Source organism: Diuraphis noxia, unplaced genomic scaffold (genome assembly GCF_037042655.1).
Source record: "Diuraphis noxia isolate RWA-SAM2 unplaced genomic scaffold, SU_Dnox_SAM2 contig0002, whole genome shotgun sequence".
Taxonomy (NCBI): domain Eukaryota; kingdom Metazoa; phylum Arthropoda; class Insecta; order Hemiptera; family Aphididae; genus Diuraphis; species Diuraphis noxia.
Window position 1 is genome coordinate 43,841,510 of NW_028301712.1, and position 18,415 is coordinate 43,859,924.

At 27.1% G+C, this 18,415-nt stretch overlaps 1 protein-coding gene and 1 pseudogene across 2 annotated transcripts in view; one reads left to right on the top strand and one right to left on the bottom strand.

Annotated features, from left to right (window-relative positions):
* The window catches only part of LOC107163764 (lachesin-like), a 173,046-nt gene that overhangs the window by 83,845 nt on the left and 70,786 nt on the right, over window positions 1–18,415 (top strand). For both annotated transcript variants that reach the window (XM_089220626.1, XM_089220627.1), the window contains exons 2-3: window positions 11,987–12,084; window positions 12,999–13,206. In XM_089220626.1, coding sequence (XP_089076752.1) covers window positions 11,987–12,084; window positions 12,999–13,206 — 306 coding nt within the window. The remainder of the gene's footprint in view (window positions 1–11,986; window positions 12,085–12,998; window positions 13,207–18,415) is intronic.
* Window positions 1,989–9,620, bottom strand: LOC149058501 (uncharacterized; annotated as a pseudogene).

Here is an 18,415-nt window from a genome sequence, read left to right on the forward strand (position 1 = left end):
TAGCAAAAATGTTATTAAAGCATTTATTAACGTGGTGGTTACTCTAATAAATTAAACTTATAAAATAGGTAGGTATGCAAGTGAACATAATATAATACAAGCAAAATTATTGGTATTAAAATCGTTCTTCATTATATGTTTATTTTATTTTTTTGAACGGCATTTATTTACATTATACGATTTTAGAGTTTTGATGAAACTTATAATTATTAACTCAAGAAAATAAAGGACTGTTAATTCTGTAATTAATATTATATATATATATATAATATAAAAAGTCAAAAGTTATTTCTAAGTTACCTACTTATTCGTTTTTCATGAGCTTTTTATGTTCTATAATTCAGACCAATTCTTTATAAAAATACTTAAGTATGGTTTCTCTGAATGTGCCTATTATATGTAATAATTTAGCTCAATATGTCCATTCATTATATTATGTAGAATGAATTGCTTGTATTACTCATTACGGTACATGTTTTTTTTTTTTTTTTTATACTTACCAATTCTTAATAAAAACTCATGAATATTATATAAATATTTTATACGCAGCTATTTAATTATAGTTGTTAATTTATTTAAAAATAAAATTGAGTCAATATTAAAATGGATTTAGCTATTGATCATTATAAAATCGTGTGTGAAATGTGAATAATAAAATACATGTCAAAGATCATCGTAGAAATGGACTTAAAATATTATGTTTCAACTCTAAATAAAATCATGTTTATTTAGTTAATCAGTTAACCTAAATAAGGAGTTAATGATAATTAAAAAGATAAAAGTTTCAGAACATTTTATCGCTGACATCCGGATCCACAGCACACCGATAAAATTGTCATACTTTACAAATACGAGAACCTGCAGTTGATAAATTTATATAATATAATTATGTTACAATATCAGTAGGTATAAGTACCTACTTAGAGTTTGCATAAAAAAAAAGGAAAATAAAATAAACACATATCACGAAAAAAAATAAATAAAAATATTTCAACTAATATGGCGGCTAATAAAACTTTGGGGACATCTATATGCTGACGACAAAATTGCGGTATCGAGTGTAGACACAAAATCTAGTTAAATAGACACGGCCAATAATGCACAAAGAGACTTTGAAAAATAGATTCGTTGCGTATATTTTATTATAATATTGGTATTCGCCTGGTGCGCGGTAACTTTTGACGGGATCGCGGAAATAACAATAGGCTTGTGATTATGATGTCCATAATATAATATTATACATTGTATAGTATATATATATAATAAATATATAAGACCGTATATTATATTTATGATCACTAGATCAAACGCAGACTTGCAGCCTTGACGTTAAATAATATTGTTATTATTATATCGTGAGTATATACGAGACATTTACACTAGGTCAATATACACGGTGGCAGCTCGTAAGGCGTAGACAAGTGCTATGGGTAGTGCTCGTAATATAATATAGGTGGGTACGTAATATTAAATGCACCGAGTGCCGACATTTGTTCTATGAAATAAATTAACAAGCTTTTAATATGTCACTGTGTCGTACGTATACCAGGCAGATATATAATATTGTTACGATAGGCGTGCGTGTGTGTCTAGGAGACTTTTCTACTCTAATCACTCGTTATACCTCCATGGCACCCATCCGTCCGCATTCGCATCACCATCACTCCAAGACGACAACCGATTTATATGCATATGGACCTTTGACATATTATCACATCAAACGTGTGGTCAGTTTTCGTATTATTGTCCCGAAGTATTTCACACCATCCGATTTAGCGTTTTACATGCGATGACACTACGCTAGCATACAACTACTTAATCTAACCTAACCTAACCTACGAAAGAGATATAGTTATAGCCAGCAGCAGCGCAGTAGTAATATTATACTTTATACATTATTATTATGCATCCAGGAATTATTGCATTATTTTTTCCGCTACGACTTTATGGTTGGTGTGTGGTTATAGTGGGCGATGGGTATAAGGAGGTCATGGTGATTCATTTAACGACCACACTGTACATGATAAATGCAAGGATGCGACACAATTGAAGATCTCGGTGATGTGAGAATGAAAGAGCTGCACCCTCGGTGGTTTCCAAACCAATTTATTTGAACTTAATAACATAAATACTGCCGTCCTAAGGAAGAATGCCGTAATTTCCCTCCATGCTGTTTTTAGGAAAATTACATTTTATGTTTAGTATTTTTTGATAGTTATAAATAAATAAATATAATATTTTTCAAAGTAAAATCCATAATTGCTTATGGAAATATACCTAATGAGTTCAATTTTATTTTAAATTTGTATTTAAACAAGATATCATTGTTTTGATATTTATATTAAGTACGCAATTAATTATTCAGAATTGTTTACTTCGTAAAAATGTACTGATCACTAATGGTTGAAGAAATAACGCCGTATATTCTATATAATTTTTTAGGTATAAATATAATAAATATTAGTTAGTTTGTTTAGTTATAACACGTCAATTAGAAAATTATTAAAATTATTTCAATGCATTAAGCATTAAGCTTAAAATCTTGGTTTATATCTATATCATAATAATATTAAGTCAAATTTTATTAATTAATTTAGTGAATTATTTACATATCGCTATATCTAAATAAATTTTTAGTTTTAATTAGTAAATAAATAACACAATTTGAAAGTGATTGCAATGCCTTTATAATTTGATTAGTTATAGATTATACCTAGTTATATTTTCCCATAAAATTGTCTTCTATTCTGAGGAAGAATTTGATTTAAATTCGAAAGAATATCGTTACGTTTTTCTTTTGGTATTCCACAATTTTCAGTATGTGAAGGCGGTAGACACCGTTTTTGGCAATTGCCTTTATCACAGCCCGGCACCACATGCCGATTTTTTTCTATGTCTACTTTTATTTTTTTTCGCATTTTTACATTGATTATATTTTTTTCCTTTTCTTAAGTTCACTGGATTTAGTTAAAAGTTCTACTTCATCGTTAACCACAATACCATCATAGAAATAAATAGTTAACTCGGATAATATACTATTTATTATAGATTCATTATCATCTGAAAATTAGATAAACCCCATCCTTTATTTTTCGAAGAAATTATAATAATATTAATATTTTAAGATAAACATTTTAAATTATAATTTTATTGTTTTACCTTGAATAAGTTCTTCAATTCCATCCAATAAGTCTGATGTTGAGTCTAGTGAACCGGGAATAACATTTATGTTTGGATCATAAACGATTTCATTTGGTGTAGGTACTCGTTACAACGGTTATAATGTAGAACGACAAAATATCATCGATAACTGAATGAAATAAAAAATGTGTGTGGTGTATGACACCAAATTTCCAAACATTATCAGTAGAAACGGCTTATAATGAGACCAGTTTCCTAAACAACAAGGCCGTAAATATAGATTATGAGGAAGTGCTAGGTAAAAACGCCGTATTTGAAATAATACATAGTACGGAAATCTTCCTTAGCAAACTGTGATTACGGAGTTTTAGCTAAGCTCCGATTATATTTAATGACAATGATTGCGCCAATATTATTTTCTTATAAACACACATTTCTGGATAAATAATCATAGTTACGGCATTTTTACTTTAAAAAAACGCTTAAAATTATAACATTAAACGTAATACAGTAAAATCTTGTTTTTTTTTCGATTTACGACATTTTTTCGTAGGAAGGCAGAATAGGTAGGTATCGCAGAAAAGAAGCAACGTTAAGTTTAAAAATAGTATATATATTCGCGTGTTTATTCTAATTTACTTTCAGATTTTGTAATTTTATTTTTTTAATCGTGGCGTAGACTGGATTAAATTCATGTAAGTTCTTTTGGTTGTACTTTTGCTCATATTTTTTTTCTTTGTTTTTCGATCTTTGTTTTCAAAACCAAATAACATTACTAATAAGAAATATTGCAACGAAACGAAATGAAAAAAAAAATCGTATAATTACCATTCGTTAAACTAATAAAATAATACCAGTACTAATAATAAAAATAATTTTTCGGATTAAATATTTATTTCCATTTTATCTCTGTAAAATTATAATTTCTTCATCATTCACAGCTGAATTTATATTTCGTTTAAAACAATTGAAAAAATAATGAAATATGTAAGACAAAAAATGCTGGTTTTACAGTAAAATATCTATCTCAACTGGTTAAATTCAAATTTTTATATTCTATATAAAAGCTACGTTAATTTTCAGGGCCAAAAGATCCGTAAACAATTTGAGATGATAGTTTAAAAAATAAAAATAAGAACTGTAATTCAAATATATACTATTCCTTAATTTTATTGTATTGATAAATTTAATATTAAAAATTAAGTTTATATTTTCATTTTTGTATATTACGTTAAATATGTATTATTTAGTTGTCCTAACTCCTAAGTCTCAATAGCATTGATCATTAGCTTTCTATTTATCAATTTCATTCTTTATATTAAATTTATTTCTCTAGTACAGTTCTACTAAGGAATGATATGACATTTTTTAGTTGGAAATTGGGGACTCTGTATTTTATTAATGGCTCTTTGATGTAAAACACTACGTTTTATTTAGGATTTGGGATATTTTTCTTGTTCTAATATTATGGGTTAGAAATAATTTACGGGTATAATAATATTGTAATTATTAGTTTGATGGTGTTTTTAATATTGTTATTTATATTATGTACCTACTGCAACTCATAAACGTGCAAAAATTTTTTTTTCTTATCATATTTATTTAAAATAATATTGGGCACAAGATTATTCTGAGCTTAGACATAGACTCATAATAAATATAATATTTTTATGAACATAAATATGTACATTAACATAAAGGCTTTGCTGGCATGCACGAATCTAGAGACTGACTGCATAATTGCAGAGTAAGTGTTCATTTTTATGCATTGTGTTATTGTTGTCTCATACAGGAAATTATTTATTTATTTTTATAAAATATATACGATAATATATTTTTGATTATAAGACATGATATTAGGTTTTTGTAGTTATTAACCCTTGTACAAAATTACTTTATATATATAGTGAACACTTATATAATTTAAAAATAAAAGTATAAACTGTTTTAGGAATTTTTGATATTGAATATTTAAGTTCTTGTTGCAACCAAGTTTTATTTCCCCTTTTTTTTTTTTGTGTTGAAACCACTATCGTTGTTGTTTAAATGACAAGTTATAGGTATATGTTGTATTACGTAGTCTGTATTACATAAATTTTCCAAAAATGTTGGTGACCAAATATTAAATAGTGAATACTAAACAAATACATACTACTACCATTATTTTTTTTATGAACATTTCAAATTCAGAAAATAGTACTTATTTATTATATTGTTGACTGCAGTCGGCGTATTTGTAGTTTTGATTTTTACTGCGTAACATAATAATAGGTTTTAAGGAATTTAATAAAAAAAATTCAAAAATACAATTTAATTAAAAACAATTTCGAAAAATATTCATACAATTTTAATACCCATGTTATTGGACTTTATTATTACCATAATATTATTAATTATAATACACAGAAAAAAAAGATGTAAAAAAAAAAATTAAAACGGGGTAGTATAATAATATTGTTATGAGTTATGACCCAGCTGCCACTCAAGCACGATCACACGTAATTACCTACTGCTCGTTTAAATTGATATATTGTGTGTCCACTAAAATCAGATATACCGTATCATTATTATTATTTTTGTTATCATACATGATGATTCTATTTTGCTTTCGTGTAATCGGTTTCTTTTACCATGTAGTCATGTATACTACCATTTGTGGCAAAGGTAAATTGCCAACACAGCCATCATATTATTATAATACCAGGTACATTATATAATTTAATCCACCACATGAAATATTTGACCCGGTCATCACCGGCTATCAGTCCACACTACAGTGGTTGGTATGCAGCATCACTATTACGTTATTACTTACTAGTCTATATTGTTATTATTAATGCTATTGTAAATGCACGTATTATGCGATATTAATAATCACTGCAGTGTGCGACGTGTGTAGAATATTTGCGAACACTACTCACTTATATAGTAACAATTTCAGTGCAATGAGTGTGGGACAGCTCATCAAATAACAAATCTGTCGATCGGAATGACATAATTGTATAATAATATAATATTACCTGTATATTCTATACGTATAGTGTACCATCCACCCACTTACTTACCAGCCAGCCATTGACTACAGTGTGTGATGCATAGTTTGTGAGCGACCACCGGAAATAATAATAATCTGTTTATGGACAGTAGTCGGACCGTTCTGCAGTTATGTGCTGATGAAAGTGGCGTTTTTTGGGAGGAGTAACGACAAGATCAGCTTCCTCCCCATCGGCAGTGTATATTTGGTTTTTTTTTTTATTATTATTTTATAGTTGTAAAATTGTCAAACAATTAGCATTTAATTAAATTTTAAAAATAAAAAAAAAAATGGGATGAAATATGAAGCTCGTCGAGTTGCATAATTTTTTTTTTTAATTTATTAATTTAATTTTGTCAATACACCAGGTCTTTTTATAATATTAGGAATAAAAAAAATTATTTCATTTTAATCCCATGATGTATACTACTACTTTGGGTAGGTATATAACATATGGAATCAAATCACCAGGTAATCCTCGTGGAGAATTTATTTAAAGGGCAAATCGGAAATCAACGTTACCCATTTCCCATTCTCTCGATGTAGGTTCACGCAAACTCCCAGAAAATAATAAGCACGTACTTATAATAATGACTATACGAATTTCAAATTCAGTACCTTGAGATTGAATTATATGCGTGGAGAGAGTCGTATATAACGGAAATATGGGTGTAATAATGTGGACCGGAGGTAAAAAGAGGGAAAATTTCCGACAAATATGAATACTAGCCTTAAAACTAGCTGTATTTTTTTCATTGATATATTTTACATTTTATACATTTTTGTTTCCGCCTTAACAATGTTGTTATTATTTGGACCGGGGAAAAAAAAGCCCACGATGAAGCTGAATTCTCAATGCTCTGGGTACGGTTATAGTAGACAAACACTAATAATACTTATCATACTATACTGTGTTTCAGTTTTCTTGTACAAATTAAAACAGCAACAAAATATTTTATGAATTCGTTTAAGATTAAATTGTTGGAAAAATCTTCCGACAGGAATTATTTCGTTTTTATAATACCATTTGATATATATATATATTTAACTACAATTAATTCAATAAGTTTACCTACATAATTCCAACTTTGAAGTTGAAGTTGATTTTTACTAAAAATATCATACCAGATATTTTAAAATTCTACAAATGAACTATGAAATTGCCCAGAAATTTACTGCAAGCTGTTTAAAAAGTTCACATTTTTCCTACAGACAGAAGTTATGAATAGTTGTATGTTAAAACTAAAGGTCCTTAGTTTACAATTATTGTACTTGAAATATCTTTGACTTTGTTTAACAAGTTTGTTTTTAGTTTAAAAATAGTACACATGACTCATGAGTTACGACTTGCCTTACAATTGTATTAATCATAGGTAAGTGTATAGTACTACTAGACATTGAAAAAACGAAATATAATTGATTTCTGGGAATGGGAAATGTCTGTGATTGATTGGATGTAGGTCGATCGGGATGTTTTTATAGTGAATACATGGTACATTCGTGGTGATGGAAAAATTCAACAACGTTATATGTTTTATTATTTTGGTGTATTGTGTGAAATCCAATTTTCTAATTATGTTTGTTCTAGTTTTGAAACCCTCTTTTTCACGATGCAATTCAATTATTTTTAATTATCGTTCCATTTAAGTTTAAATTACGGCTTTATTGGTTTAATACATTTATGTTATATGACATAATGATATCATCTAGTATCTACTATCTCCCTATAGATATATTTATATAATTTTATAGTCATTAAAAATAATTTCATTCAATTTTATTGTTATAATATATTATAATGTTAGCGCATTAGCGTTTTCAAATATATATTTGTGAAAGAACTTTTGAAATGTTTTTGTATATATTCAATATATTTTAAGAAACCAACAGTTTTCCTAAATATATCATAACCATTCTGAAAATGTATTTTAGTTTTTTTAACACTATATTATATAATATAGTATTATATATAATATAATTATCAATCAAATTATTGAATTTATTATACACACATTACATCACAGTATTTGATATTTTTTTTAAGTGTACTTTTTTCCCTACATAAGCTATAATGACTATGAACATTCTAAATAAAGTACGAGTAATAATCATCACATATTCCAAACAATAATACAATTATGAGTGAGTTTATGTTTTGGAAATCAAAATGTTTTTTCTTATAAATAGGCAAATGTATAAATAAAATCAACTATTGCCTAACAACTGACATTTTGTATAATATCAAAGCTTTAAAATTAACAGGTATGTTTTGAGTATAATATGATCACACAGAAAATTATAAATACACGGGATCTGTCTCTAATTTTTATGCGATTTAATTTAATATTGAAAATATTCATAGTACATAATTAATACTTAGTGCTTATTGACAATAATTATATACATAACACTTTACTGAGTTTATCTTCAAGTTAAAGTTTGATAGAAATAATTCTTACAATCGATTCGTAGCTATATAATTATTCATTTCAATGCAATTCGTGCGTTGTTTTAAAAAGTAAAAAGTTCTTTATAATCGTACAAATAAAAGAAGAAATCAGGAAGCATGCAAATAGTACCAATGCTTGAGTTTTTGGTGCGAAGAACGTGGGACGAAAAAACAAAACAATAATAATAACGACTTGTTCATCGGGAAAAATGAAGAAAAACTATTCTTTCAAGCTGTAAAGTCATAAAAAAATACTGGAGAAATTGAACACGGTCGATCGAAAACCAATTTGGATGCAAAAGTCTCAAAGACTTTGAATTCCTACATAAAACGATCAACTCCCCCCCGCTTTTAGAAATTCGTCAACGATTTTTCATTTTTGTTTATATTAATATATTATTATTTATTTAAATATCAACATTAAATTGGTTAAAAATTATGATTCCCAATTAATAAATTAAATTAAATTTCAATGGTAATAGCCATATATATGATTGTATCCGTAGAACGTATTTATTTATATTATCATCCAAATTTTGTTCATCAACATCATTTTAGAATCTATTGGTGTATACTGTAATATAAGGGTCGTCAAGAAATTTCTATTGGAGCTTGGAAGATTAAAATAATAATTAAATCATGTCCAGAGAAAAAAATATCTGAATAGTTTTGATACTCTTATACTAGCAATATGAAAACAAAAAAATTGTAAGATATGTTGGATACTCAGTTTTCTGTCTTCTGTTGTTTGTATTTAGACTGCTGTTCACTATTGGCCTATAGTACTGACATACTTAATAAATATTATGAATTTTTAATCAATAGATATATTGCAGGATATTGAGAATGCTGATTAGTTTAGTGAGAGATTTCTTATGATAGGGAATTTCTAGATCACTGGCAGTTAGTCTTACAAAGTGAAGGACTTTAACATAGGTATTACATGTTAAAATGTTATTGATATTACGATGTACCTTCGGTAATACGCTTTGACATAGTTGCTTAAATGTTTGTACAGTTATGTATTATATTCAATAGTTTGGAAGGTCTTCCCCTTCTGTTCAAATCTTGAACGATTAGATATGCTCAGATATTTGTACATTAGCAAACATTTTGTTTGCAAAAAATAATTTTTTATATTAGGATGACTCTAGTATAAAACTTGAAAACATGTTAACTTATTTCTGTTTTAGGTTTGTTTAATAATACCAAATATTAATCTTTTGTGCTTGTAAATGTGTATTTTGTCGAAGGTTTCTTATAACTATAGAGTTATTGTTGTTCAGCTATAAGGCCTAATTTTGGATTTTAAAAACAGATAATTGTGAAAACATTCAAACAGATTTTCCCTTAGCAAATAATAATTTCAATGTTCATGGGCCATGTCATAATTTAATTTATGTGTGATGGCAATAGTTTAATAATTTATGAATTAAAATATCTATATGAATGACAGCAGTACACTTTTTAATCTTGATTTTCTATATGGTAGGTAATTGTAACTACTAAAATGTTGCTCTCGTCCGTAAGCATGTCCAAGGTGTATATAATATATATAGTGAAGTATGGAAGATAGGTCACTCCCACAGGGAATTCTTGTTTTAATTGGATGCGAGATGGACTTTTTTATGGCTTATTGTGAAGAATTTATTTTCGAGGAATGATTTTATAATTAGGTAATAAGATAATGTAAGAAACATTAAAGTTTAAAAAAAAGGCTTGTCGTGCTTAAATTGATCAATGTCTTGAATTATAAAAAATATGGACACACAATGTACTGGTTTTTTTTATAAAAATAAATGTGTTTGTTTTAAAAATATTGATTTTAACTGTTTCAGGTATTTATCAAATATACTTTTTAGTTCGTTTACGCGAAACATTAACTATAATATAATGTAGGTTGTAGATAATAAACTATGTTTCTATAAGTTTATACATTAATCGAGTCTAAGTTTGTGACTTGGAGCATATTCGATATGACTATACAATAGGTACAGTGTTTTAACGTTTAATCTATAAACTATATGAAAAAAATGTATTATAAGTCATTTGAAAATCGATGATACTCGAAACTCGAAACTATGATACATCTAACTTGTAAAACATAGGTATAGTTTATTGCTTTAGGTAACACAGAATCGAACGTAAAGTTTTTTTCAACCAATCTAGTATTTTCCATAGTCGTAGAGTTCTGAATTAATTTTATTTTAGAAAAATAGACACAATATCGGAAGTTATAATTTATAGTTTTATTATTGTTATTAACACTCCGTATTGTTTATGTTATGTTATGTTTTTTTGTTTTTTTGTAGTAGTAGTAGTTATCGTTTCATATACGAAATCTGGTTATAATTTGTATCAGTGATATTTATTTTTGTTCGTTTAGTAATGTTATAAGTCTTGATTAATTAAGATTATCATCACGCTATCGGTAGAATGGTTAATGCACGTAGTAACTTACGGGGTATTGTTATGTTTTCAATCATTCGGAATTCAATTATTGATCACGTAGGTAAGGTAATCAATACAGTTTTTATTTACGTTTCTTGAATTTACTGGCTGACGGATTTAAAATAGTTCGAAAAGCACCGAAGTTTTGTGCTCAAGTACAATCAATAAGTCTGGCTTAATATTGTTTTATTGTAAAAAAAAAAACAAAATATCGGTTTATAATGAAATAATTTCATATTTATAGTCTAAGTAAGTAAAGTAACACAAAACAGATATAGAATAACATCGTATACTTTCATAGATATGTAATTATTGTAGATAAAAATATTTTTAGTTTGAAAATAATGATTAAATAACATGAAATGATTTGTGTCCATCATATATTTTATTATAGAATATTATTATTAAAATGTTTTTATTGTAAGCACAATTTTATTGCTATAATTTAAATATTTTCATTGAGGAATATCTGAAAATCATGTATAAAACTAATTAACTTGAATCATAAATTGAATACTAATCTTGTATATAGGTTTACGACTTTGGTATTTATTATGAAAAGTATAGTTATGTATATTACTTCAATAAATTATATATTACAGGCTTTATAAACTTGGTCAAATTTTAAAATTATTTATTGCGTTTAGTAAATTGTTAACCATATACCTTACTTAATGTATATCACTCAATCAAAAAAGTACCCAAAACTTACTTTATCAATAGAATATGAAAAACAAAGGCTAGTTAGATATTATTATTTGGACGCAATAGGTATATTTTATTATTGTTAGGTACATATATTACAAATCGTTTCAATTAATTTACGTATTGAAATATTTTAGTAATAAACTGGCGCTTTAAAAAGTATACAGTATATTTTATATAAATTGCATGTACTGATCACATTTTAGGAATGCCAAAGTTTGGTGAAGATTTGAATAATGTGACGGTACCAGTTGGTCGAGAAGCTGTATTCATATGCAACGTCGAAGGACTGGCAACTTACAAGGTATTAAATACATTTGTCCAAGTTAGAAATAAGTTCATAAAATTAAAATGTATCAATTATTGAGATGATTATATTGTGTAAGCCATAAGACATGGGGATTTAAAAGTGCTAAAATTGAAAATAAAATAACAAGTTGCTTATTTGTGCTAAGAAATATGTTATTTCAATTACATTTTTATCAGCATCATATTCAGCCACTATGAAGTGGATACAATTAAATATTTTAAATTAAATTTTCTAACTTATTAGATTAAAATCACATTCGCTTAATGAGTTTGTACTAAAGTAATAATATTCGTAATACTGGATTGTTATAATCATAAACAATAGGGAAGTGAAATTATTTTTGTTCTATTTTAAATAAACATAAAAATATAACTTTATTCTGACATTAATTGACAGGCTGTACCTAATAATTCATATTCTATTTTAAAAAGTATAAAAATTAAAATGACACAAAACAATTATTTTAATTCAGAAAACATTATTTTTATTTTTAGGAATAAAATAAAATAATGATGTAAAAAAATGTTAGCAAACTATTCACCGAAATACATTTTTTTTTCATTTTAAAAATAACTTACAATATTTCAATTATGCGTAACCCCTTTTGTTAGTAATATAAGTGGGATGCCTAATAAAACTCGAAATAAAAAGTGTCCGTAATTTACTAGTCACGTACCCCATTTCGTGTTCACAATTTACATTTAAAACTTAGAGTTCATAAACTATAGTAATTATTATATTATGTGAGAAGTATGACATTTGATGTCAGCATGAATGACGGTAAAATTAAAAAAATTGCTTTGTGTTTTACTTTTTTAAACAATATATGACATATTAATATGCCACACATACCTTTATGAATACTGATGCTGGTGGAAACTTTTATCGTAATTTAATTTTACTTTAAGGTTGCTTGGCTGAGAGTGGACACCCAGACCATATTGACTATTCATAGTCACGTGATCACAAAGAACCATCGGATCGCGGTGACACACAGTGATCATCGAATATGGTATCTTCATATCCGAGAAGTTAGAGAAGCTGACAGGGGATGGTATATGTGCCAAATTAACACAGACCCAATGAAGAGTCAACAGGGTTACTTGCAAGTTGTTGGTAAGTGGATGGCAATGCGGAAAAACAATTCAACAGTAAAATCGTATTATATTTTTATAATAATAACTAGCGGTAAAAAGTTTTGAAAGGTTTTGTGAAGCCGTGCTAATTGAAGCGAATAGGACACTCAAAAGTTCACTCACAAACGTAATCAAAACTTGAATTAAAAGTTTTTTAGACCACTCAACCAAATTATTATTATAATAGTACTTACCGACGTCTGAGAATTTATACTTTTACATAAAAATCTAAAATTAAACCATATTATGGCCAGGTTGGCTGTCGAACTGTTTGAAAAAAAACTCGTTAAAATATATTTAATATTTAAATTTAGTATTAAATACGTTATATAGCATGGAAATCTGAGTATTGTTTATAAACTGTAAATCCCGATTTTTAACAATAAAAGCTATACATACAATATTATAATTTATTAATTCCATTTCTCGGCTAGGTAGCTTATATTATAGTAACTTACGATTAAACTGACTTTTTATTATTGTTTTAGTATTTAATTCAAACCATAAAATAATATTATTGTTTGATTTTACTATTGACAGGTTATATACATAATGTTGTTTTTGTGTATCATTGGATTTCAGTATTTTTTTAAATGTTGACTAAATTATTCAAAATATAGAGTGCATTATGGGTAAAATATGATACGATAAAAAATCTCGTACACAAAAAGGAATTTACTACGATGATATACTCATGATTAGGTAGTTTTCTAGGAAATGTTACTCTTGTGACTACCAAGGTACTTACATTTTATTTACTTTTTTTTTATTTACTGTCATAAGTGCACATAACAACAATGAAAGTTAAATAATGAAGTGATTAATAAATTCACACTAGCGGAGCGTACAGCTAAGTCTGTAAGTCATGATTTGGCCTTTGAGGAAGAACCTTGGCTGTTCCAAAATTGTATTTTAGTTATTGCTTCTATAATTTAATTTAAAGAAAATTTGAAAACTAAAACACTATCTTGTTGATCCATCCACCTCGTATCTTAAGCCACTGTTTAGATACGATAAGAATTATCCTATAACTTCTTTCATTAGGCCAATACTATATCTAATTTATTTATCGGCTGATAATGATTTTGGTACTGAGATTTTGGTTTGAATAAATAATTTCAAGAGAATGTGATATTATTGGATTTAACTTTTAGCACTGCGCTTTTCAAAGAAGAAGCTATGATAGATCAACCGTGTTTTTTGACCTCAACAACAAAGTTCAGCAAAATTGAATAAACATTTTGTACTATTTTTATTTTTTTGTTAACACTTCGTTGCCCGTTAAAATATCGACTTTATATGATTAAAATTTTTGTTTAATTCGTCGTTTATACCCGGCTAATTCAATCTTATTCTTGAAACTGTCTCTGCAAGAAAACCGTAACGCAATTTATATAATTGAGCTAGTCGGTATTTTCCACACAACTCTCATAATATTAAAACTATTAATAAAAATATTTTATTAATTTGTAGATTGAATTTTCGGCAAGTATTTCTATAGGTACACATAGCTCCAACGGTTCCAACTTTACATTTTCACCACTTTTAACCACTGTAACAATCACAAATAATGTGGCTTTCTATTGATAAGAGAATTTTCAAAATCGGTTTAGTAGATCCAGAGATTACCCCCTATAACCTCACAAACTTTACCTATTTATAGAATAAGTTTAGTATATTTTTTGTTTATAAGATGGCGTTACGAAAAAAAATACGATTCTCCTTTACCTCCCCTCAGATAAAAAAATTAAAAAAAGTTAAATAGCGTCGTCAAAAAATGGGAACATAAAAAAGGCCTGTTGTCTTAAGATTAACTGTTATTAATTCAAGTCAATAATACTAAAGCAAAATATAATGGTGAAAATTGATTTTTTGTATAAATAGCTTAAAATTAATCTAAATAGTTGGAAAATATCACGTTGTATAAAAAAAACTAACAACTAAAGCACTACTCTTAGTAGAATATTTCAAATTCCTATGTTCAATAATATTTGAATAATAAGAAATTAACAAACGTCACTAAAGGATATAAATCGCCATTATATGTTTAAATATCTAAGCAGTAAATGTCTATTCCATTCAAATAAAATTATTAAGCCCATGCTACTTTAAATTAGCCATATGGATAATGATGCTATAACGTACTTTTTGAATGACGGATTGTTTGAAAAAAAATAAATAGATTCAAAATCTACACTGAACGTCTAAAATGATGGTGTTGAGTAGTTGAGTGATCTCTAGGTATGAATGGTACGATATACCCAGAATTTAATTACATAGGTAATTGTATTTAATTATACCATGCATTAATGAGCCGCAGACCTTTCTGACAGTCATCAAACCTGTTAGGAGACCGTCGATTACAACTATTATTATTACTAATTACAACATCATCTCTAAAGTAGCCTCTTCTCCGTTTTTATAATATATTGTATGTAATGATTTTTTTTTGAGATTCGTTGAAAATAATTAAAATTCACAATACTGATGGGGTAAATGATTGACGAGACGAATGGGCCCATCCTACAACCAAAATCAATCTGTCTCGTAAACACAAATAAAACTACTAAATAGATTCTCTCATTTCGTCTCCCAAGTCGATAATCCAGGTCCATCAAAATCAATAATAATTTATTCGTATACTTTTATATAGTACCACCATTGAACTGTATACTAATTAATATACAGTTCAGTGAATACCACCCATACTCATTAAATGTAATATCAACTCTTTTCATTTTTGTAAAGTAGGTACTCGAAAATACAATCACTTTTAATGAATTCAGTACAAGAGTAATCTAAAAGAATTAAAACTACATATAAATTCATTTGACTCATTTAGAAAAAATATACATACCCAATAAAAGATGAAAAATTAAATTTCCACCTTCCATTAAATTCGTAAAGAAAAACAATTTCGTATAGTTTTTTATAATCTAAATCATAAACTATCAACGATTATTTCAATAAGAAGAACTCACACAACACAGTTCTCTGTTCGAGTTATGAATTTTTGTCTAAACAATAACTAATATACATATCCGTGATAAACAAAAATATTATTATGCATAAATCAAAAATAAACTAAGAAGTCGAATAATTCTAATATCTGTAATTAGCTTAAAAAGAGCCAATATATTTTGAAAATTATATTAAGTCAAGAATATTAAAATTTAATAATTCAGTCCAATCATTCAAGTCCTTTTCGCAACAATCATTTTTAAATCACGAAAAAAGAATAAAATCAATTTTATTGAAAACTGGTTTTATGTAAACAGTTTTCCTAATTATCTTAGAAAATTTTTTTGTACTTTACCTTTTCCACTCCTTAGATCAAACGAGATCCAATTTTCTACTTTCAAAGCTAATGGTATTTTCACTGCTTCTAAAGATGGATGGCAAAAAAAAATACACATACAAACATCATAAAAATGTTCAAAATACCCTTACCTACGTTTTAATAATAATTATTACATTAGATTTATTACAATAATACTGCTAACTCACTGTATTTTATGGTATTTTAGCTGTTTTTAAGTCATCAATAACTCTGCCTTATTACATATATACTATTAATACGAAAACCAATTAATCAATAAACAAATCATTATATTTTACATTCGTTAGATAATATAGGCATAATGATTACGCCATACTTAATTATATTTTATTTTGATCATAGATAGCAAATGTTAGTAGATATTTTATTGTTTTAATGCTCAGTGATTAAAATATAATGCTAGGTTTCATAAAGATATTAGCAATGATAAAATTACATTTTTGTTACTTATGAATAAATTGTTTAGCTAATATTTGATATAAACAGGCAAAACATTATCTTGCATATTTGTAATTGAACAAAGAACAATTCTGATCAAAAATGGTGTAGTTTATTAATAACTAAATACATTTATTGATTTGACTATTTATTATACATTTTTTGATTTAAATTATAATGAAATTACGTACAAATATTGAATAATTTGAGTAAGTACTAAAATTATTTTGAATAAATTTCGTCTGATATGATGGTTGATTTTCAAGCATCAGGGAATCTCTTTCTATGACTTTCAACGACTTGTAAAAGGAATTGTTTTTGATTTTCATCTTTTGTAAGAATCGAATTATAATTTTGAATTAGAGCCACTCCTCTTTCAGCAAAGTCATTGACAACTTGCATACATCTAACCACACTTAATCCTAATTGATAATCTGGCATATTTTCCCATTCTTCAGGATCAGACTTAAGGAACTCAGTTGGTATCTTCAATATATTAAAAAAAATTAATTGCTTTATGATTAACAAAATCAGCAACAGTTTTCTGGGTAAAATTTAAATCTACAGTATCAATTTTAATTCGATTTTTATAATCTTCTGAGCTTTTATAACTTAATGCTGTGACCATTTTTTTTTAATTTGATATGAAACATTTTGATCAAAAAATGAAAAAGATACCAGCAAGTCTGATAAATACCACTGATGACGTAAAAAGGCTGTAATTCCTGTTTTCGATACAACTTTATCTGAGTACATTGATAGTTCTTTTAGTAAATTTAAATCGTTTACAGGAGCTAATACAGCACAGGGAGCTTTACGCCAATGAAATACGTAAATTTGAACAATAAATAACGAACATTTTTTCATATAATTTATTATATTTTTAGATGTTTTGAATTGATTTTTAAATATACAAATTTTAATGGCGTAAATAGCGCGTGCCATCCATCGCGCCCGATGAACTGCTCCAGACTGAATAAATATAATACCTCTTGTTGGAACACCGCCGAGATAGATAATTATGAGTTCTAACAGCTCCTTGTAATCGTCACGTGAATGAAATGAGATTAATTGTTCTTTGCAAAATATTATGACTTCTTCTCGATTACTTATTCTTTCTTCTAAGACTTGAAATTTATTCTTATCAATATTTTTCCACTGTTGTTGAAATGTTAGAAATATCTGAATGTTTGGCCCAGTTGATGGAATGTTAAAAGACACAGCAAAAATAGCTCCTAAAATTATTTCTAATACATGATGTCGACATGCAAGGTATAATAATTCTCTACCAATTTTTTCTTTGATTGACTTACATGCTCCATTTATGTATCCTGTATTGCTGGCTGTTGTGTTAAATGATAGTGATTGAACGCGATCTGTTATACCCCAATCAAATAATGACTCTATAACA